The sequence below is a fragment of the Oncorhynchus masou genome, chromosome 25 (assembly GCF_036934945.1).
Source record: "Oncorhynchus masou masou isolate Uvic2021 chromosome 25, UVic_Omas_1.1, whole genome shotgun sequence".
NCBI classification, from domain to species: Eukaryota; Metazoa; Chordata; class Actinopteri; order Salmoniformes; family Salmonidae; genus Oncorhynchus; species Oncorhynchus masou.
In genome coordinates this window covers 45,409,924-45,434,026 of record NC_088236.1, presented here as the reverse complement: position 1 = coordinate 45,434,026, position 24,103 = coordinate 45,409,924, and the positions used below count along the sequence as shown (strand labels likewise).

The 24,103-nt window shown below is 44.2% G+C and overlaps 2 protein-coding genes across 8 annotated transcripts in view; both read right to left on the bottom strand.

Moving 5' to 3' along the window:
• The window catches only part of LOC135514395 (cotranscriptional regulator ARB2A homolog), a 213,543-nt gene extending 212,305 nt beyond the window's left edge, over positions 1–1,238 (bottom strand). For 2 of the 7 annotated variants that reach the window (XM_064937854.1, XM_064937856.1), the window contains exons 1-2: positions 1,129–1,236; positions 332–482 (exon numbers count right to left, since the gene is read on the bottom strand). In XM_064937854.1, coding sequence (XP_064793926.1) covers positions 332–443 — 112 coding nt within the window. In that variant the 5' untranslated portion in view covers positions 444–482; positions 1,129–1,236. The other 5 variants (XM_064937849.1, XM_064937853.1, XM_064937855.1 and 2 more) reach the window with 5 other exon arrangements.
• A 1,299-nt stretch (positions 1,239–2,537) lies between these two features.
• The window catches only part of kiaa0825 (KIAA0825 ortholog), a 148,719-nt gene continuing 127,153 nt past the window's right edge, over positions 2,538–24,103 (bottom strand). The window contains exon 20 of the mRNA XM_064937848.1: positions 2,538–4,148. Within this exon, the coding sequence (XP_064793920.1) occupies positions 3,974–4,148 (175 nt within the window). The 3' untranslated portion in view covers positions 2,538–3,973. The remainder of the gene's footprint in view (positions 4,149–24,103) is intronic.

Sequence of the window (24,103 nt, the reverse complement as noted above, 5' to 3'; positions counted from 1 at the left end):
TCTCCCTTTAGCAGGATCAGACTAAAGTCCTTCCTAATCTAATAGACTAAAGTCCCCTCTGCAAACAAATGTTGATGCAAACAGTAGGCCTAGCTGACAGACAGGAGCGGGCTGAAGATAGTTATGATGAACCCACCTCCACAACTTACACTTTTCACAAGTCTCCATTCACTCCGATAACACACAATACCCTGGACACCAATGAACGCACATTTACTTGTTTATCAATTACTTTCAAGCTGTGGGTGTGCAATGCAAAATACAACATTTTAAGGGTACTATACACAAACCCCCAGTCACTCATCTGCACAAGGAAGGAAATACCAGTTACCTAGTTGCTCACCTTTCAGGGCAGTAGTTTTCTCTTTATTCTCTTGGCCGGGAATCTGGGCCATAGTTATCCACAAAATGAACAGTATAAAAGTAAAGGGTCGAGTAAGCATAGATCTTCTCCTTGTGGATCACTGATGGTTTGCGTTACTCTACATGGAAGGGAATAGAAAATGATTGGTTGTTTGCAGAACAGTAGTTAGTTACAATGTACTTTAACAACGAAATTGTTTGTATTGTAGAGGTACATTATAGTGAAGGCAGCACATTCGTTTGTAATAATAGTAACAAGGAATGATTTCACACAGGTATGCAAAGGCATGGTATCCATCTTGAGTAACGTTAGTTCGCCAGGCACGCAGAACAAACCACTTCCCCTTACATATTCATTTCTTGACACCACTGTTGTAACCGCACTGCACGGTGCGGTCTCATAACGACTATCGTGTAGTTATTGCATAGCCTAATTTAATGTGGCAAGGTAATGTGGACTATTTAGCTAGCGAAACAATTAACATGCAGAAGTGTGCAACTTAGTTAACTAGCTAGCCACCTTAGCTAGCTGAAGTACCAACATACATTGCCTTGCGAAAAACGCGAAAGACAGACACAGGCAACCCAGATGTATTCATGCACAAAACAACAACCAAACGCTAGGGAGTGAGAGTACATTCATGCCAGCGAAGGCACGTCCAAGAGAGAAGCATTCGTTTCACACGTGTGCACGGCCGAAGTAAAACGCCAGTGGGACGCTACTTTATTTCACAGTCATGCATTTATTTAGCTTCAAACACATACCACCACTACAAGCGAATATCCCCAAAAAATAACAGTAAGCCAGCACCCCTGCTTCCTTAAAATGTACAACAACAAAAAAAAAACAGGAAGGGAATCTCAGAATTGGAAGCTTCCGGGTTACCGAGACAACCACCCGGAAAAAATATTTAAAGGGACAGCTCCACGCTGTTTCACCCACCATGTTTCACATTGGAATAATCAGATGTGTACACATTCGATATACATTCTATTTTCTCATCCTATGCGCCCCCCCCCCCCACCACCAGCACATCCCTGCAACACTGTTTTCAAAAGTACAAGCAGTTTTAATCCTCCTAAATAAACATTATATCCCAAAGGTGGGATAGGTCTACTGTTTGAATAACTATGTGTCCTTACATTTGCTCAGGGATATCAAAGACTCATAACTCCTGGAGAAGCATATTCTCATCCTCAACATTAGAATGAAGCTCTTCTTTGGAATTCCCTCCTGTGTAGACAAAACCAAATCAAAGCTTCCATTCTGTCCTGAGAATAGAGGAGAGAAGCCCATTATGTAAACCCTCAAATCTTACAGGAGCAGTGGCTTAATACATTTCTACACCAATATGAAAATAATGATTTGCTTTTCGTTATTTTATATTAAATGTAAGCAGCACAGTTTTTCAGATGGAGCAAAATAATAGTTTTGTTGTTGTTAGTATAAGTATTCTACTAGTAGTTCATATACTGTATGTATCCTACTGATCACACATTTGAATGAAACTAGGAAAAACAACAACATATCTGTCTCGTTGACACGCTATGTATGTGCAGCGGAATAAATAGCAATGTAATGTGATGAAATCATGAAGAAAATATATTTATTATTTTCATGTTTAATTCTGGTAGATTCTGTCTCATCTCATGAATAAGAAAATAAAGAAAACCTGGAAACAAAAAGTATCACAAATCACAAATAACAAACGATGCTCTGAGCGCACAAATGTCTGACTGATGTTATATGGTGGGACACATTCTGGTGACATTGTGTAATCATAACACATCTTTCCCTCTAAATTGGGGGATTTGAAGTTACTTTTTTGGGGGGGGAACTGGGAAAGAAATATGCTGACACCAATGCCTTTACACAAGCTTCTTCAACTTCAGTGATCACATAGTCCCTGGATAAACATATTCTCAAGCAAACAAACTCTGCCTCCAATCCAGAAACCTGTCCCGTGGATGTGCACCAAAAATATGAAATCCCAGTGATAACAAACAAGGAGAAGAGAGTGTGTCTCTGGGTACACATGAAATCATTCATGCAAGTACACACACGCAGGCAAGCCCACACACACACACACACACACACACACACACACACACACACACACACACACACACACACACACACACACACACACACACGCGTATTCACACACCCAGGGATTGGAAGTAACCGATTACATGCAATCGGTTACATGTCATTTCTTTTCTTTTTTATAACTAACTGCAATCAGCAACGTTAGCAACATCAGATTACAGATACTTTTGAAAAAATACATGATTACTTCTTGGATTACTTTTAAATTCAGAAAATACATAATGACACCTTTCTCTTTTCTCAATGACATTCAACTCAGCATTGAAAGAAAAAAATGCTCAAGATTAAGTTTGATCCACCTGAGGGAGTCTGACCACAAGTCAGAGGCCACTACGATGGCACACCAAACGCATTTGATGGATCCTTTTTTTCTTCTAATGCCTCTTAAAACCCTTCACACTCACGTTATAAAATACGATGTTACAGTGTTAGGCTTTCACGGGGTAATTCAGAGGAAAAATATCGTAATTTTGGTGTGCATAAAAATGAGTCATGAGTGCATTTAGGTGCGTGTTTCCGCGGCATATGTCCTTCACAATAAACAAACATAAGCTCATTCTGTTCAGAACAACCCAGGGGTGTGACGCCATGTTATATTCTAACTGTACATCAAACATGGGGATCGTGATTTGGAAATGCGAGGTGCTTGTATGATATCAAAGTGGTATTTATTCTAATCCTCAACGTCTCATCTTTCAAAATACATCGAGTCATTTTAATTTACAGCATTTCGCTCACTCAGACAACAAAAACGTTGCAAATTGTGCCCGATTACTGGGAGGGATGGGGGAAAATTCTTGTCATGCGCAAAGCTCAAATTCAGAACAGCTGTCAGTCAAACCCTATACTGTGCCAGATCCAGAGCTCTGTAATCATGTATAGCATTTTACTGCATTTTACTGTACATTCCAATTTAGGCACTTGTTAAAAATCTGCAATTGTCACTCCCTATACGGGTATGAGTGTAAAGGGCAACATGGAAAGTAATCCAAAAGATTTTTTATTTTATTTTACCTTTGTTAAACTAGGCAAGTCAGTTAAGAACAAATTCTTATTTTCAATGATGGCCTAGGAACAGTGGGTTAACTGCCTGTTCAGGGGCAGAACAACAGATTTGTACCTTGTCAGCTTGGGGGTTTGAACTTGCAACATTCCGGTTACTAGTCCAACGCTCGAACCACTAGGCTACCCTGCCTAGTGGGTAATCCAAAAGTTGCGTTACTCATTACAACTTTGGACAGGTAACTAGTAACGGATAACATTTTGAAAGTAACGTACACACACACACACACACACACACACACACACACACACACACACACACACACACACACACACACACACACACACACACACACACACACACACACGCACACGCACACGCACACGCACACACACACGCACGCACACACACAGCTTCTCCCTTAGCTGTACTGCACAGACGTTACAATGTTTCTCGTTTAACACAAAGGGCCTTTTGGAGGAAAGAGTGCAGCAGATTTAATTGATGATGTTTGCTGCTGCATGCTGTTCATCCTGGTGCTGCCTGGGTGACTCTGGAGGTGGGGGGGGGGCGCCTTGGGATCCAGGGCTCTGGTTGAAGTAGGCTTTCTGCAGCTCCTCCACCAGAGGCTTCTCTTCATCTTCCAGAACTGCACCATACTGCATCTCCCACCTGGAACACACAGACAGACAGACAGACATATACACAGTGCTTAGTTAGTTACCAGAGTTTTCTGTCATCTATAACACACACACACACACATCACAGCTGTCTGACAAAGAAAGACAGAGACAGACATACACACACACACACACACACATACACACGCACACACACACTTCTCCCTCAGATTCTGCCAGGTTCAGCACAGAGATCAAGCGGAGAATACTCCAATGCCCACACCACATGCACACATGCACACTGCACTCTCACAGATGTACAGCGTTGGCATGAAAACCAAAAGATGTACACTGTGAAGTTTTCATATGGGAACGTGTCTTGGTATTTCAGAGTGTACAATATGTCAGATTCTGAGCTTTCACTGTCAGCCTGTGCATAGAACTCTATGTTTTACATACAAGCGTGAGAGGACTGCTCCCAAAAGAGGTTCTAGGAAACATCAACACAGTGGAAAATGAGGAAGAAAAACAGAAGCTTTCTCTCTGACAATGTTGAAATATTGATGTGGAGTGCACATACCCTGGCGGTTCCCTTCACCTGCTAATCTCACAGCATACAACTCCTGACCCACTGGTGGAAAGCACACGAGCACAGCACAGTGGACAACTCATAAGGGGCAGGTATGATCGGTGTTGATCTGGTTTTAGACCTAAACAGATAGATCAGGATTTTGGCAATGGCGCCTTGTTTCTACTTCCCCAGAGTCAGATGAACTCGTGGATACCATTTGTATGCCTGTGGGTGTGCAGTTTGAAGGAAGTTGATAGCTACTGTGGCGTTAGCATTGTCTTTTGCGAAACCACCTCTAACTTCCTTCGTACTGGACAGAGATACATACAAATGGTGTCCACGATTTCATCTGACTCGAGGGAAGTAGATACAGGGCCTCATTGCCAAAATCCCGAACTATCCCTTTAAGGTGCCTAACTCCTTTACCTTTCCCTGTCCCTCTTCTCCCTGCCCCTCTTCACCCTCTTCTCTCTTTTTCCACTACTTTTCTCCCTCGAGAGAAAGCCGGCCCTTTGAGCTGTGACTGTGGTCAATCAAATGTTAATATCTATATGGAGCGAGAATGAGCGCAAGGTAGAGTCATGTCGTCCTATCTAAAGAGAACTCTATCGAACTGTAAATGATTGCATTTTCATTGCAATCTCTGTCTCCTTTTATTGCCCCCCCCCCCCCTCCCACCCCCACCTCCCTCGCCTATATATTCACCATATCTTCAAACGGGGGAAGGTAGACGTATTGTATATGTGTGAGAGGGAGAGCTTTGACTACGTGACGCATTCCATGCATACAAAAGAGCAGACTCCTCCATGCGAGCGCTTTGATGGAGTTTCTGCCTCAGTCATTGTGTGTATCTGGCCGAATCAGACATCCTCTTTCTCTTCCTCTCCTGCACTGTCACCGTGGTAATTACCGTCTATACGGGGAGGATTTGTTTATGTAAATATGTGCACTTGATGCATGGGGCCCTTCGCACATGTCTGCTCTCTTCTCCACGGCCTCTTTTTCTCAGTCTCTTCTCCCTCTCCATCTCTCCCTCTCTCTATCACCGAGCCAGTGGACTGTCACCTGATAGACAGACCAACGAGGGGGAGGATGAGGGGTGGAGAGGAGAGAGGGGGGGTTAGTTAAGACAGCCTCTCCTTATGACAACTCTATACCTTCCTGAAGCCACCACACACTGACACTATAGTAGAAATGATGGGGTGTGGAGTAGGAGAGAGAGGGGCAACAGCTATACCTCATGACTATTACACTACACAGTTCAATAAAAATCCAATCACATCTCTTTATCATCCTATAGTCAGCCATGATTTGAAACCCCCCCAAAACAAATAATGGGAACATGAAAAACATAATATTTACAAATGTCACAGACGTGCAAAATGAACCATGGGAGGAGGGAGGGAGGGATAGAGGGAGTGAGGAGGAAGGCAGGAAGAAACGCTAAAGGTTTTTCAATGTTTAATTTTCAAATAGGATTAAGCAGAATGACATTTAGCTGAAGGTTACTGGCTGAGCGAAGCGACGCATTGTCTTAGCTGATATTGATATTCAGGAAGCGCCCCACTTGTCACTGGGACAAACAGAGTTGATGAATGAGAAGCCTTTCTGCAGGAAGGTGTTAAGTGCAAATTTACAAGAGAAGAGAGAGAGAGAGAGAGAGAGAGAGAGAGAGAGAGAGAGAGAGAGAGAGAGAGATCTAACATACCAACACTTGCCATGTATATATCTAAGCTACCTTATGCTACGAACACTATACAATCTCCAGACAGTGCAGTTTCACATTCACAATGCCAACTGTCCTAAACCCTGACGGAAATGCATTCTAACTGGGACTGAGGGTGATTTAGCTTTACAAACACACACCGACAATATGTGATTCTATCGCTGTTGCTAATTTGAGCGAGTGAAAAAAACCCAATGCTGTTTATAAATTCTGTTTCAAGTAGGCTAAAGTTGACAATAACTTCACAGCATCCTCATTTCAGAAGTTTCCTTGGAATTTACATCTTAATAAGGGGAGCCTTACCCTTTAATTCCTACAGGCTGGGCTCATTTCTCATGCATTAATACTGGACTTGCTGACTAGGCGGTTCCTCTGAATACGGAATAGGACACACATATTAAGACTCATATATTTACTGTATTGATGTCACAGGAGATGTTTTTTCTTTTTAAGAATTTAAAAAAAAATAAACCTGACGTACTTCGATAGGAATGTATGGGCACCATATTTAAGCCAATATCGGTTGGCTGCAATGATAGATACACTCTGATGTATGGAGCTAATTCTGACAGTCAACCTTCGCCTCAATGTTTGTCTCATCAGGAATTAAAGCTATTCTCACGGATTATCAGTGTGTAAATGACCTCCAGTACCTTCCTTCAGTTAGAATCTTGCAATCTACATTTACTCAGGCCATATTAGCATTTTACATAAAACCAACTCTCTACTGAGATCGAGTGCTCTAGTGCCAGGACAATCCAGCAGGAGAAAGATAGACTAGAGAGAGAGAAAGGAAGTGAGAGAAGGAGTGATGGCAATTGTGTGAGCTGTCAGTGTCGGAGTGGTTTTCCTCAGAGTGGCGTGTTCGTGCTGCGCTGGGTGCCAGCGCAATCCCCGACAGGTACCAGTGTTTGTTTAAAAGGGTGCCTGTCAAACATAGAGCCACACGGCGCGAGACACTTTGGCTAAATGAGTCTGACAAGGACCTAATCAGGGCCTTTACACATGCTGAGGGCCTCAAGGATCCATCATAACCCAAACCTAAACATTTAAAGTGCTCAACTTTCCAAAGGTCAGTGCTTTCCGTGCATGCCAGGCTGATATGTGTCAGCAGAGAGGGAGAGCTGAAACATTGGTCCTCCACAGGCCTGCTGCAGTAGTCAGCGATATGGGATGAGGATATGGCACTGCATTTCATGCTCCTGCATTTGCCCTTTTGTATTTACGTTACACTGCCCGTACCGTGTGATTGGGCACTTTTGGACTTTACACTGAGCACTTCTACACAACACACCAAATACGGTTGTGATGAGAATCATGGTGAACCACAAAGGCTGTGCTTCCCAAGTGATAGGAGATGTGTCGATGTGTATTGTGTGTGTGTGTGTGTGTGTGTGTGTGTGTGTGTGCGGGCGCGCGCGCGCGCGTGCAAGAGAGAAAGACAGACAAACACAGAGAGCGAGTGAAAAAGGTAGGAAAACGCCCTGTAGCAAAGGGGCCCAAGTTAGTGTAACTGACAAGTTCACAATGTAGAGCAAAGGTCAGCTCTGAACTCAATTTCCATTGAGGAGTCATCTCCAATTCAATTTGTATACCTGACTTCCCTTGGCTAAGAGCGGGATGACAATTGTAACTGACAAGCATGGAACGGGACGGTGGATTTGAATATTGACAAGACAGAGAGTTGACAGAAGCGATTATACTCCAGCTCCAGCATTAGTCTATCAAAAGGGAACACCTAATATCTTCAGCACAATGTGTATGTCCATGGCCCCGCTCAAATGTAGCTACATTTTAACATAATCTAAAGATAAAATCTAAACCTCACGCACACTTTAGAGAGATGGATATCCACAGCTTCCACACTACAACACCCAGAACCTACTCTGTTCATACAGAAGACTTCCTCTGGTCTCTGGTCCAACCATTGAGATGAATACATGATCTGTGTGATACCGTCTCTCTACCCATACAGCAGTGTTCCTCTGTCAGCAGTCCATCTGTGTCATCAGAGTGACTCTACGTGAAGGCCCTGCTCTATAGCCACAGAGTCTCTGCTGCCCTGTCACGTCAAAGCCGGGCTCGTCACCCATCAAGCATGCGCCCTCTGACTCGCTCGAAGGCGAGCGATGGAGCACCTGACCAAAGGGCCACCGACAGATCTGTGAGCACCCTTTGAAATAGGATGCACACACGCACATCGACACATGCATGCATGCACACACACACGCACACAGCGTCACATACAAACGCGGGCTGCTTCACACCCACGCCACGGACTTAAACCCTCAATCCCAGCAGTGATGAGACCCTCACATCTGAGGACCAAAGAACCCTCTCCAGATATAAACCCCCTGGCTATACATCCCCTAAATGCACGCACGCACGCACGCACGCGCGCATACATACACGCACACACACACACGCACACGCACACACCCACACACACACACACACACACACACACACACACACACACACACACACACACACACACACACACACACAGACACACACCCCTACACCAATACATCCACACACCCACTTACACACGAATGCCTTCCCTGCACTACAGAGGAAGACAGGGAGGAGGGAGTGAGGGGTGATAGAGATATAACGTTGTGACTGAACACCGCAGTAAAGTTTAGGTCTGCGACACGAACCTCTTTGAGAGAGTTTGGTGGCAAGGCTTGGCTTGAAGAGTTTCCTGCAGTAAGATCTAAGTGACTATGATTTTCAATTGAAAATCGTCACCTTATAGATTGACCAATGTTCACAGACGTTCATTTCACGTAGGCATTCATTTCACGTAGGCATTCATAACCCCATTTAGGGTCTTCAACATTCTCAAGTCACTTAGATTGTGCAAATTTGCACTGGCTTAATTAATGAATAATCAAATCCATGCTCTAAATTAATGGGGCCATTTCCATATTAATATGTTTGCCTCCTGACGGTGTATTTGTTTTTACTGCAGCAAGGAAAGTTATTCCACAGTTAGCTATATCAATTATGTCGGTACTTCAGGAACTGATTGCTGCCATTGGTATGGACTGCATCATCTCCCACTACCCAGAAGGAGTGATGCCTTCTCTGGGAGAGAACTAACACTCTCCCAGTGTTAGTGAGAGCAGCACGGCAGCTCTTCTCCTCCCAGTGCTTGACTCAGGCCTTTGTTCAGCACTGGTTAGCCTGGCGGTGCTTATATGGCTAGCTGTGGCACCCCTCACTAAAATAGATCCCTGGAAGGTTGGGACTCTCAGAGAGAAGGCCCCGGACCTCTTGAGCTAAATCATGACCCCGCACTGCAACTCTCGACAGGACAGACAACCACTCCCTCAATGTCAGTAAAACCAAGGAGCTGGTCGTAGACTACAGGAAACGGGGGGCAAGCACGTCCCCATCCACATTAGGGGGGTTGAAATGGACCGGGTCTAGAGCTGCAAGTTCTTCAGTGGACTTAAAATGGTCCACACGCACGCAAACAGTCGTGAATAAGTCATGCTAACGCCTCGTACCCCTCAGGACGGTTGAAAGAATTTGGCATGAACCTCAAAAGGTTCTACTGCTGCACCATTGAGAGAATTCTGACTGGCTGCATCACTGCTTGGTATGGCAACTGCGCCGCCATTGATCGCATGGCGCTACAGAGGGTGGTGCGGACAGCCCAGTACATCACTGGGGACGAGCTCCCTGCCATCCAGGACCTCAATATCAGGCTGTGTGGAAGGAAGGCACTGGAAAATAGCTAAAGACTCCAGTCACCTAAGCCATAGACTGCTCTCTCTGCTTCCGCACGGAAAGTTGTACCGGAGCAACAAGTCTGACACCAACAGCCTCCCGAACAGCTTCTATCCCACAAGTCATAAGACTGCTAAATACTGTAGCTAACAAAATGGCTACACGGACAATCTGCACAGACCCTATTTGATTTTAGATTGATTTTAGTCACTATGCACACTCATACACACTGACACTCCAACACACACACACACACACACACACACACACACACACACACACACACACACACACACACACACACACACACACACACACACACACACACACACACACACGTCATTTTCTCACACACACATAAAACGCACACACATTCATATTTTACACACAAAAAACACACACACACACATTTTGTATAGTAATACTGATATTGATTACTGCATTGTTGGGAAAGAGCAAGTAAGAAAGGCATTTCCCTGTACTTGTGCATGTGACAATAAAAAACTTGAAACCTATTTTCCTCTAACAGCCCCTCACAGGACCTGTCTGTCTCTCACGCTGCAGGCAGTCGCATGTGGCACCAACCAACAATTAGTGTGGTCGGAATAAGACCCACTTCCCATACCAATCCCAGCCAAACTAGTGTGCCGTATTCTAACGGAGCACCAGTCTCTGTGAGGAGCAGAGTCGATGTCTGCATGCAGAACAATGTGTTTTAATGTTTTAATGTGTGTATCTCTGAGAGGCTGAACCCTCCCTCCCTCCCTCTCTCCCTGTAGAAGTCTCAGTGTGGAGCAGAAGCTGCAGACACCTGCTAAGGGCTGAGGCAAGCCTCCAGGTCCCCGGGATCAAACAGCTCGGCACAGGCAATCTGTCTTCCTCGACAGGCCAGGGCAGAGCGCAGAGAGAGGGGGGATGACAGCTCTTATTTTACCCCCGTGGCCCTGCTCCACTACACACAGGCAGACCAGCCCCAAGAAGCAGCAACACAGACAGACCCCAGCCCCTACCCCAGCAGGCCCTCCATAACCCTCCAAATGCATAAAATATAGGCCCATGAATTAATGAACAAAGATGCTGGTGATAAACAGACACCAACTTTAGCTTCCCCACTCCCTGCTGAACAGGGAAAAGAACAAAAATATATATTTCTCCTGATTTCACCTAGATATTCTACCAGGAAATAGGCTATCATTTATTCAGCACATCCTCTTTGTTAGTTGTGCATATATGAAGTCTTAAACACGGCGATGCACAAGAGACTTGAGAGAGTTGACTGACACAGGGCCCTGCTTTAAACAAGTGAGACATTGATACCTCAAAACTTTATTCAACCCCCTGGAAAATCCTTTCCATAACATACTATATCAATTGCAGGCTATACTTAAAGGACAATTCCACCCTAAAACGATATACCGGCATTTGCTTCGTTAGTCCATTGTTGACAAAAGTCCCAAAACGTTCCGCTTGTCAGCACTCAAGTTTTCTAGATATGTAACTTGGGAAGAAATACAGAAATCATCCTTGTAATGATGCATTTTTGCATCACATGATGCTGAATTAATGCTCTTTCCCGACAATGCAGTAATCAATACAAATAATCTAACGGTGTCATGGTAGGTCGGGAGTAATAGAGTACTTTCCACCTCAATCTGGTGACTGTGTTGAGTCACTGAACAGATCCTCCTTCCTTCCACAACAAGCAGCCATATAGAGATGTGGAGGGGCTGCTGTGGTCGCCATAATGACGTTATTAGTTAATAGTCCCGTGGTTGGGCTTCGTCTTTGTGTCAGGGCTGGTGTGAAGCGATTACCCCTCGAGGACATTGATCTCACCTGCCGCTGGAACACATTCCACCCCGGGAGCCTGATCTCCCGGCAAAACACCGGCCTTTCAAGTTGGGAAGGAGGGCTTAGTCCAATCTGATCACACGACGCGCTCTTACCATTTCAAACAGCTCATTTCACCCTATGCTAATGGCAGTTTTAGGGGGTTAAAGAGATGAATAAGTCCTCGCTGTCAGCTCGTTTAAAATCAAATGCCACCTAATTATAGCTGTATGTGTTTTCAAACACTTTGCATAATTTATTGTGCTGCTTTTCCTAATCTACAGATTTCTATCAGTGGGCTGTGTGTTTTTTATCCCGGTTTTATAATGAAATTATAATGCTCTGCCACTACAGCAACCAACAGAAGCCTGAAGGAGATAAGGGGACAGTGAAAGGGCCAACGTGAGGGGCCCTTGTCAGCACTGAGAGCGCACATGCCAATAGAGATCACACGGGATCCGCCACACCACCGCTCCACAGCAATCGCACGCAAAACAAAAGGACTGCTTCCTGTTTTCCTACCCCTCGTTGCAAGACGGATCATTTTACCCAACAGAAGTAGAAGTAGTAGTAATTGCTTATTTACCATGCAACATGCTCGATTAAAAAAAAAATGCATGATAGATTCAGCTATTCAACAAGTCCACCTATTGGCTCCAATGTCACAGAAGATGAAGGTTGTGATTGGTTCACAGAGACCTTTCCGAATTCATTACTGCCGTTGCGTTCCATTAATTTATAAAGAAACATAAGCTTTTGGATCTGTGTTATAGGCCTCTTACTGAGACAGTATTTGTAGCACACAAACACACACACACACACACACACACACACACACACACACACACACACACACACACACACACACACACACACACACACACACACACACACACACACACACACACACACACTTTCATCAATGAGCCCCTTTGAATGAATGGGCCAGATGGTCTGTGCATACCTAATATAGTTAGAGAGACGCAATAGCGTTAGCATGCGGCTAGAAGGTAATGGATGGGAGGAGCATGCAGTTGTGCATCCTCTCTGTGGGCTCTCCTTCGCAGCAGCGAGTCGATGGGGCCGACAGGCTGGGGCTTAGCACATCAGACAACTCCCATCCCAAGACAAAACGCATGACACACACAGCTCAATAGCGGGAGTTCCTCCCTGAATATTCACTACATTCACTCTCCCTCTCTATCTTAATCAATCAATCAATCAAATTGCATTTGTCACACGCTTGGTAAACAACAGGTGATGGATGCTGGGCTGCATTCCAATGGGAAGTCTACTGGTGTCCCATCCTAACTTGAACCATTCCCACTATAGTAGTTTGGAGGTGGGTGTGGAACACAATCTTGTATATAAACTGTATATATATGTATATATGTATGTATATATATATATATATATATATATATATATATATATATATATATATATATATATATATATATATATATATATATATATATCAGTTAGGATCACCACTTTATTTTAAGAAATGTGAAATTTCAGCTTTTATTTATTTCATCACATTCCCAGTGGGTCAGAAGTTTACATACACTCAATTAGTATTTGGTAGCATTGCCTTTAACTTGGGTCAAACGTTTCGGGTAGCCTTCCACAAGCATCCCACAATAAGTTGGGTGAATTTTGGCCCATTCCTTCTGACAGAGCTGGTGTAACTGAGTCAAGTGTATAGGCCTCCTTGCTCTCACACACTTTGTCAGTTCTGCCCACAAATATTCTATAGGATTGAGGTCGGGGCTTTGTGATGGCCACTCCAATACCTTGACTTTGTTGTCCTTAAGCAATTTTGCAACAACTTTGGAAGTATGCTTGGGGTCATTGTCCATTTGGAAGTCCCATTTGCAACCAAGCTATAACTATATAACTATAACTGATGTGTTGAGATGTTGTGTCAATATAGCCCCATAATTGTCCTCCCTCAGTATGCCATCTATTTTGTGAAGTGCACCAGTCCTTCCTGCATCAAAGCACCCCCATAACATGATGCTGCTACCCCCGTGCTTCAAGGTAGGGATGGTGTTCTTCAGCTTGCAAGCCTCCCTCTTTTTCCTCCAAACATAACAATGGTGATTATGGCCAAACAGTTCTATTTTTGTTTCATCAGACCAGAGGATATTTCTCCATAAAGCTCAATCTTTGTCCCCATGTGCAGGTGCAAACCGTAGTCTGGCTTTTTTATGGCGGTTTTGGAGCAGTCACTTCTTCCTTGCTGAGCGGTCGATATAGGACTCGTTTTACTGTGGATATAGATACTTTTGTACTTATTTCTTCAGCAACTTCACAAGGTCCGTTGCTGTTGTTCTGGGATTGATTTGCACTTTTCGCACCAAAGTACGTTCATCTCTAGGACACAGAACGTGTCTCCTTCCTGAGTGGTTTGACAGCTGCGTGGTCCCATGGTGTTTATACTTGCATACTATTGTTTGTACAAATGAGCGTGGTAACTTCCGGCATTTGGAAATTGCTCCCAAGGATGAACCAGACTTGTGGATGTCTAATTATTTTTCTGAGCTCTTGGCTGATTTCTTTTGATTTTCCCACGATGTCAAGCAAAGAGGCACTGAGTTTGAAGGTAGGCCTTGAAATGCATCCACAGGTATACCTCCAATTGACTCAAATTATGTCAATTAGCCTATCAGAAGCTTTTAAAGCCATGACATCAGTTTCTGGAATTTTCCAAGCTGCTTAATTCTTGATGCACCCATCCCGTTAGTGGGATCATTTTCGTCAACATCCGCTGAATTACAGAGCGCCAAATTCAAATTAAATTACTAAAAATATTTAATTTTCATGAAATCACAAGTTCAAAACACAGTTTAGCTGGTTGTTACTCCACCTGGCGTATCAGATTTCAAAAAAGCTTTTCGGCAAAAGCATACCAAGCGTTTTTGTAAGGGCATCTCTGTCAGCAGTCAAAACATTGCAAACAGCTAGCAGCAAAGTAGATTGGTCACGAAAGTCAGAAAAGCAATAAAATGAATCACTTACCTTTGATGATCTTCAGATCACGAGACTCCCAGTTACACAATAAATGTTACTTTTGTTCCATAAAGATAATTTTTATATCCAAAAGACCTCCATTTGGTTGCCGTGTTATGTTCAGAAATCCACAGGCTCCAGCGGTCACCACGGGGCAGACGACAATTCCAAATAGTATCCGTAAAGTTCGTAGAAACATGTCAAAGTTTTTTTATAATCAATCCTCAGGTTGTTTTTACCATATATAATCGATAATATTTAAACCGGACCTTAGCTTTTTCAATCGGAGTGAGAGAGAAAATGTCTACTCCACTCTGTTGGTGCATGCAAAACGCTGCTGGCACCCAGCCATCAACTGACGCGAAGGGATCTTTCTCACTCATTTTTCAGAATAAAGGCCTGAAACTATGTCTAAAGTATGTTCAGACCACATGGAAGCCATAGGAAAATGAATCTGGTTAATAATCCCTTTAAATGGAGGGAAGGCATGCAATGGAAAAGGGAGCTTTCAAAATAAGAGGAACTTCCTAGTTGGATTTTCCTCAGGTTTTCGCCAGCAATATCAGTTCTGTTATACTCACAGACAATATTTTGACAGTTTTGGAAACTTTAGAGTGTTTTCTATCCTAATCTGACAAATATATGCATATTCTAGCTTCTGGACCTGAGAAATAGGCAGTTTAATTTAGGTACGTTTTTCATCCAAACATCAGAATACTGCCCCCTACACTCAACAGTGTCATGACAGTCATAAATACCTCCTCCCCCATTTTTCCTCTCTCTACCCTACTGATGTTACATTTGCAAAACCCTTGGTTAACATAGAGATTCTGGGAACATCAGAAGGTGGAGGGAAATGAACAATATCCTGGTAATCCGACCAATTTAACATGTGCGGTGGTACTTAATGAATATGATGTCAGTTCGGTTGAATAGTGGTTGTCATCTGAGACATTCTCATCAATGATAAGATGACAAACTCTACAGTGGAAAGTCTATACATCAGAGTTATCGGATTCACATGGAATTGTTCCATTTTTTTCAATTTAAATGTTTGAATATGAAATTGATTTTAGCTTCTAAAATGTGAGATTTGGGTTTTCATAAGGTAGGGCTCTGCTCAATCAGGGGCCCGCCCCTGTGAAGGGACATTAGCTATAAAACTTTTCAAACATGCCCTCCTCTCCCTTCCTATATAAGCCCTTGATGACAATATAACCTCATGTTCCGAGGACGTGAGGACGACAGTCCAATGTCAGAATAGTTCAGATAATAACTACAGAACGAAGCCAACATCAGCGTGAGCTTTGGTTGCGAATGGTATGAACTTTGAAGTCTTATTCACTACAGAAGTGATACCTCCTAGCCGTTGAGTTAATAACAGCCGAGTATCCCGTCTACCACACAACGACGTTACTACAACGTATTCAATTTACCAGCAGAGACATTCTTCAAAAGAACAAAGGATTTGGTTGGGCAACACGGCCTTCCATCTACCACCAACCTAGCGAAGCGCAGTTCAGAATAAATATTTATTGCATTTACCTTTTCCAAATGGGCGGTAATTTAGAATGCATAAGATACTGTATTTACGATACCACAGCTTCGCCCTTTGTTCCTCAGTCTTCCCGCTCTTTCACTCAAACCCAGCCCCTTTTCTTTTGTGTAACAAGCTGTCATATCTGTTCCGCCCGCTAGGGACGTTTTCCTTTATGATGTAATTTGTAATCAAGTTATGATTTAATTATGTGTAAGTGTAATTCTGTGGGATTAGTTACGTATTTAGTAAATAAATAATTAAACCCAATTTTGTATTGCTGGTTCAACTTGTTAGCCAGGGTTCGTGCAGATAACCAAGAATATACAACTTTCAGATGAGACTGAATTAAGATGACGATTATTAATATTGACTGCTATTGATGTAAAATATTACTAGGTCTTTACGAGTTTATTCGGAAGATAACAGCTCTATAAATATTATTTTGTGGTGCCCGACTCTCTAGTTAATTACATTTACATGATTAGCTCAATCAGGTAATACTAATTATGGAGAAATGATTTTATAGAATAGCATGTCATATCACTTAATCCGGCATAGCCAAAGACACGACAACAGTTTCAAGGCACAGTCAACTTGGTGTATGTAAACTTCTGACCCACTGGAATTGTGATACAGTAAATTACAAGTTAAATAATCTGTCTGTAAACAATTGTTGGAAAAATGACAAGTCCTAACCGACTTGCCAAAACTATAGTTTGTTAACAAGAAATTTGTGGTTGAAAAACGAGTTTTAATGACTCCTACCTAAGTGTATGTGAACTTCAGACTTCAACTGTATATACACACAGTACCAGTTGTTTAACACTTTATTGGTTACTACATGATTCCATATGTGTTATTTCACAGTTTTGATGTCTTCACTATTATTCTACAATGTAGAAAATATTAAAAATAAAGAAAAACCTTTGAATGCGTAGGTGTGTTCAAACTTTTGACTGGTACTGTATATGTATATACATTTTCGTTAAAAAAAAAATCAGTTGCAAGTTCTGATTGTCCTCGTTTAGGTCACCTTCACAGGATTACTATTCAACACATGGGATCTAACAAGAAGCACATTCATGACATTGTAACCACAAGCAGATAGATAGTATGATAGAGCAAATGTACAGATACAGTCATAGCTACCATCTTTCATCTGGACCCCAACGACTAATATGGGATGTCAATCCACCTTTATACTGTAGTGTTGTATTCTTGATGGGCGAAGCATGATAAAAACACTTTTCGAAATGTCAGGGCAATAGCAATCTGAACATGGTATTACATATCAATGATTATTGCCTTGGTGTCTGAGCGTGCTTGGTTGTAATATGCTGTGGATGGATGGCCATGGGGGTTCATTAGCGGAGCAGCCATGCTGTCCAAGGCTCTGATTTCACCTCGGATCTGAGCTCATTTGATTTGGATACGGGCAGGTTTAGAGGAGATGCCACCTCGGGCCAGAGTTTAGTCGGACACATACATCAATGTTGTTCTCGTTTACATGTCCTGTAGCTCCTAATCTATTTTGAAGCAACATGAGAACAGTGGGTGCTGTATTAGAAACCCTGTATTTATTTTTCATAGCTAGAAAAGCATTGATGGGGGTTGAGGGGGATTGATGGGGGTTGTGGGCCTTCTCAGCATTTTATTTCTGTGGGTTTTATTTTGCTCATAACAGAGCCAGGCGATGGTTGTGTTTGGGGAAGAAGGAGTCAGGGATCAGCGCTCAATGACAACTGTGTTAACATTCTCCTCTCATTACCTCATTATTTACCCCCATGTCCCAATGAAGGAGTCACTAAGTCACTCATATTTTCTCTCTCTCTCTCTCTCTCTCTCCCTCTCTCCCCTCTCTCTCTCTCTCTCTCTCTCTCTCTCTCTCTCTCTCCCTCTCTCCCCCCTCTCTCTCTCTCTCTCTCTCTCTCTCTCTCTCTCTCTCTCTCTCTCTCTCCCTCTCTCCCTCTCTCTCTCTCTCTCTCTCTCTCTCTCTCTCTCTTCTCTCTCTCTCTCTCTCTCACTCACTCACTCACTCACTCACTCACTCACTCACTCACTCACTCTCTCATTAGGTTAGTGTGTGGTGATTTGTCAGTGTGCCTGTGTTGATTAATTGGCCGAAGGCGCCACTATATTTGGGGCCTGTCAGCGGGGCTCCAGAGTGCCAGGGCCGCCCCACTGAGCTCCAGCACCACCCAGGTGGCCCCATTTGGGCTAAATGAGCTGTGAAGGGTCTCCACTCCGCCCGCTTCAAGCGCACATGCAAGTGAAGACAAACACACACAGACATGCACACACACAAGCATGGATACATGCAAACACACACACACATATGCCTGCTCGCCTGAACAGACACACACACAGACACACACACACCCTAACCAACTCTCTACCACGCACGCCTGCATTCCCACATGCTTTGTCACACCCCATCAATACACAATAAGTTACTGCCACTGGCCTGTCAATGGGCCTGTCTTCGCCATGTTCCCCTCCTCTGCCTGATAGCCTGAGGGGGAATATATGTGTGTGTGTGTGTGTGTGTGTGTGTGTGTGTGTGTGTGTGTGTGTGTGTGTGTGTGTGTGTGTGTGTGTGTGTGTGTGTGTGTGTGTGTGTGTGTGTGTGTGTGCGTGCGTGCGTGTGCATCTGTGTACAGCATCTGTGCGTTGCATGTGTAGAGCGGGCAAACATAATGGTTCAGTATGTGGTTCAGCAACACACACCCACTTATCTGGCCTCGAACGCATAGTGTACAGTAGTTGGGTTGTGCATGAATGCATGTGAATATGTATGATTAGTTTTGTTCTCCTATAACCAGGAGTGAGACCTTAGTGGATGAGAGCAGCCCCCTCCGCTATGAATCTTCAATCTGATTGGTAACACACACACCGTACATCTGGAGGGTAAAACTGCAACTACTTCTCACAGTCTCACGTCAGAATAGAGATGTTAATTTTTCTTAAACATCACATTTCAAAGTGTTTAGGGTTACGTTCATGCCTTAACTCCACATTTGTATGGTCAGGGTTAGGTTTCGGGACAGGGCTAGGTTTAGGCATTAACTCTGAAATTGTAAGGTTAGGCATTAACTCCGAATGGTTAAGGTAAGAGTTAAGGTTTGGGATAGGCTTAAAACAAACATCTCAAAAACAGCTTTGTATCTGCTTAGAACTTGCAACCTTTGGAATCATAGGCAGATGTTTACGCCCATCCACCATCCCCGTCCACAGTACTCTAGCAAACACAAAACCTACTTGAAGGTAACAGCGCTCACCGATGCCCCTAGTGGCCGGTTTCCACGTCATCTGCCGACGTCCTCAGACATGGATCCTATAAGGAAGTTACATCCTCAAAAGCTAACCAACTTCATGGAGGGAAAAGAACAGGGTCAATGTTACAGAGAGTTCCAAGCCGAGCTTAACTGGTTTCAAAAACATCAACACACGCATCTCCACGCATCGCGCCGACAGAAACAAACACCTTTCTGGTAAGAAGAGGGGTGGGGGTGTATGCCTTATGGCTAACGAGGCATGGTGCGATGAAAGAAACATACAGGAACTCAAATCCTTCTGTTCACCTGATTTAGAATTCCTCACAATCAAATGTAGACCGCATTATCTACCAAGAGAATTCTCTTCGATTATAATCACAGCTGTATATATTCCCCCCCAAGCAGACACATCGATGGCTCTGAACGAACTTTATTTAACTCTTTGCAAACTGGAAACCATTTATCCGGAGGCTGCATTCATTGTTGCTGGGGATTTTAACAAGGCTAATCTGAAAACAAGACTCCCTAAATTTTATCAGCATATCGATTGCGCAACCAGGGGCGGAAAAACTCTAACTTCCGCGACGCATATAAGGCCCTGCCCCGCCCCCCTTTCGGAAAAGCTGACCACGACTCCATTTTGCTGATACCTGCCTACAGACAAAAACTAAAAAAAGAAGCTCCCACGCTGAGGTCTGTCCAACGCTGGTCCGACCAAGCTGACTCCACACTCCAAGACTGCTTCCATCACGTGGACTGGGACATGTTTCGTATTGCATCAGATAACAACATTGACGAATACGCTGATTCGGTGTGCGAGTTCATTAGAACGTGCGTTGAAGATGTCGTTCCCATAGCAACGATTAAAACATTCCCTAACCAGAAACCGTGGATTGATGGCAGCATTCGCGTGAAACTGAAAGCGCGAACCACTGCTTTCAATCAGGGCAAGGTGTCTGGTAACATGACTGAATACAAACAGTGCAGCTATTCCCTCCGTAAGGCTATCAAACAAGCTAAGCGTCAGTACAGAGACAAAGTAGAATCTCAATTCAACGGCTCAGACACAAGAGGCATGTGGCAGGGTCTACAGTCAATCACGGACTACAGGAAGAAATCCAGCCCAGTCACGGACCAGGATGTCTTGCTCCCAGGCAGACTAAATAACTTTTTTGCCCGCTTTGAGGACAATACAGTGCCACTGACACGGCCTGCAACGGAAACATGCGGTCTCTCCTTCACTGCAGCCGAGGTGAGTAAAACATTTAAACGTGTTAACCCTCGCAAGGCTGCAGGCCCAGACGGCATCCCCAGCCGCGCCCTCAGAGCATGCGCAGACCAGCTGGCTGGTGTGTTTACGGACATATTCAATCAATCCCTATACCAGTCTGCTGTTCCCACATGCTTCAAGAGGGCCACCATTGTTCCTGTTCCCAAGAAAGCTAAGGTAACTGAGCTAAACGACTACCGCCCGTAGCACTCACTTCCGTCATCATGAAGTGCTTTGAGAGACTAGTCAAGGACCATATCACCTCCACCCTACCTGACACCCTAGACCCACTCCAATTTGCTTACCGCCCAAATAGGTCCACAGACGATGCAATCTCAACCACACTGCACACTGCCCTAACCCATCTGGACAAGAGGAATACCTATGTGAGAATGCTGTTCATCGACTACAGCTCGGCATTCAACACCATAGTACCCTCCAAGCTCGTCATCAAGCTCGAGACCTTGGGTCTCAACCCCGCCCTGTGCAACTGGGTACTGGACTTCCTGACGGGCCGCCCCCAGGTGGTGAGGGTAGGTAACAACATCTCCTCCCCGCTGATCCTCAACACTGGGGCCCCACAAGGGTGCGTTCTGTGCCCTCTGCTGTACTCCATGTTCACCCACGACTGCGTGGCCACGCACGCCTCCAACTCAATCATCAAGTTTGCGGACGACACAACAGTGGTAGGCTTGATTACCAACAACGACAAGACGGCCTACAGGGAGGAGGTGAGGGCCCTCGGAGTGTGGTGTCAGGAAAATAACCTCACACTCAACGTCAACAAAACTAAGGAGATGATTGTGGACTTCAGGAAACAGCAGAGGGAACACCCCCCTATCCACATCGATGGAACAGTAGTGGAGAGAGTAGCAAGTTTTAAGTTCCTCGGCATACACATCACAGACAAACTGAATTGGTCCACTCACACAGACAGCATCGTGAAGAAGGCGCAGCAGCGCCTCTTCAACCTCAGGAGGCTGAAGAAATTTGGCTTGTCACCAAAAGCACTCACAAACTTCTACAGATGCACAATCGAGAGCATCCTGGCGGGCTGTATCATCGCCTGGTACGGCAACTGCTCCGCCCTCAACCGTAAGGCTCTCCAGAGGGTAGTGAGGTCTGCACAACGCATCACCGGGGGCAAACTACCTGCCCTCCAGGACACCTACACCACCCGATGTTACAGGAAGGCCATAAAGATCATCAAGGACATCAACCACCCGAGCCACTGCCTGTTCACCCCGCTATCATCCAGAAGGCGAGGTCAGTACAGGTGCATCAAAGCTGGGACCGAGAGACTGAAAAACAGCTTCTATCTCAAGGCCATCAGACTGTTAAACAGCCACCACTAACATTGAGTGGCTGCTGCCAACACACTGACACTGACTCAACTCCAGCCACTTTAATAATGGGAATTGATGGGAAATTATGTAAATATATCACTAGCCACTTTAAACAATGCTACCTTATATAATGTTACTTACCCTACATTATTCATCTCATATGCATACGTATATACTGTACTCTATATCATCGACTGCATCCTTATGTAATACATGTATCACTAGCCACTTTAACTATGCCACTTTGTTTACATACTCATCTCATATGTATATACTGTACTCGATACCATCTACTGTATCTTGCCTATGCTGCTCTGTACCATCACTCATTCATATATCCTTATGTACATATTCTTTATCCGCTTACACTGTGTATAAGACAGTAGTTTAGGAATTGTTAGTTAGATTACTTGTTGGTTATTACTGCATTGTCGGAACTAGAAGCACAAGCATTTCGCTACACTCGCATTAACATCTGCTAACCATGTGTATGTGACAAATAAAATTTGATTTGATTTTTGATTTGACATCAGCTAAGCTACGCCTTACTTGATCACACATCTATGAAAGAGTATACTCCGGACAAAGGATTGTTCAAGTGTACCAATGACCATGCATTCTAATTACCTCAATACTAACTGCAGGAATTATAGAGTGATTTATGACAGAGATGTTATTGGAACGCAAAATAAAGTGCACGTATTGATCATGCAAAGAAAGTGCACGTTTGGAACAGACAGCTGGTGCTGGCTGTAAGCAGACTACTAGAGAGCTCAGTTCACGCAGACGTTCGGTGAACGCCACAATAACAATGGGCTTCATTCGATTCCTTCGAAATCAAGCATCAATCTCGTCCTCGCCACCCAGCAGTCATATCGCAGTTAACACATCGGTTCAACACGGAGTTACCAGGCCAATCCATGTCAAAAGCATTCGCAAAGTGCTACGTGTCACCAGGCCAGGGCTGACGCGACATACAAATCAACTACATGTGTCCGGATGCAAAGGACTGCATTAGAGCAGGCCTTGGAATGCACAGTGCAGCCATAAATCCTATTGGGCGAGAAATGTAGCCTTTACCATGTGTGTCCAATCCCATCTATTTAGCCTAATTACAAACACCACACAGGCAATAAAAAAGGCTGCCTGTCATCAATTCTGACACTTCATCCCAGAGACTTTAAGGAATGACTATTAGGATCCATAAATCCTTATGAGAGTGATGATCTGTGTGTGCGTGTGTGAGTATGCATGCTTATATGCATGTGTGTGTCTGATCCACAAGTAAAACAGGTCTGGGATGCAGGTGACACACAAAAAGATGAACCCGAGCCATGAACCGGAAGCATGACTTCTGATTGGACGTAATCAAATGAGGAAATACAAAAACACTAAGGCAGGTATGGACAGGTACCAGAGGAGTTTACCAATCTCTGTTGAGCTGGCAGGCTTCCCTCCCCCCTCCCGTTACGAGGCCCGGCCCATGTCACTCGCTGACAGAGCTGCCCGTCATGCCTGAGACGGGGCGGAACGTGGCTGCCGGTGTTTTCACTTTCCAACGTCACAGCGTGTGACTCGCTAAAGTAAACAGTGCACAGTCAATGGTCACAGATCCACTCTCTCCCTCTCTCTGCCTTTGTGTGCAGCACACCTGAGCTGAACCTGACACTCACCACTGAACGAACTGAGCACC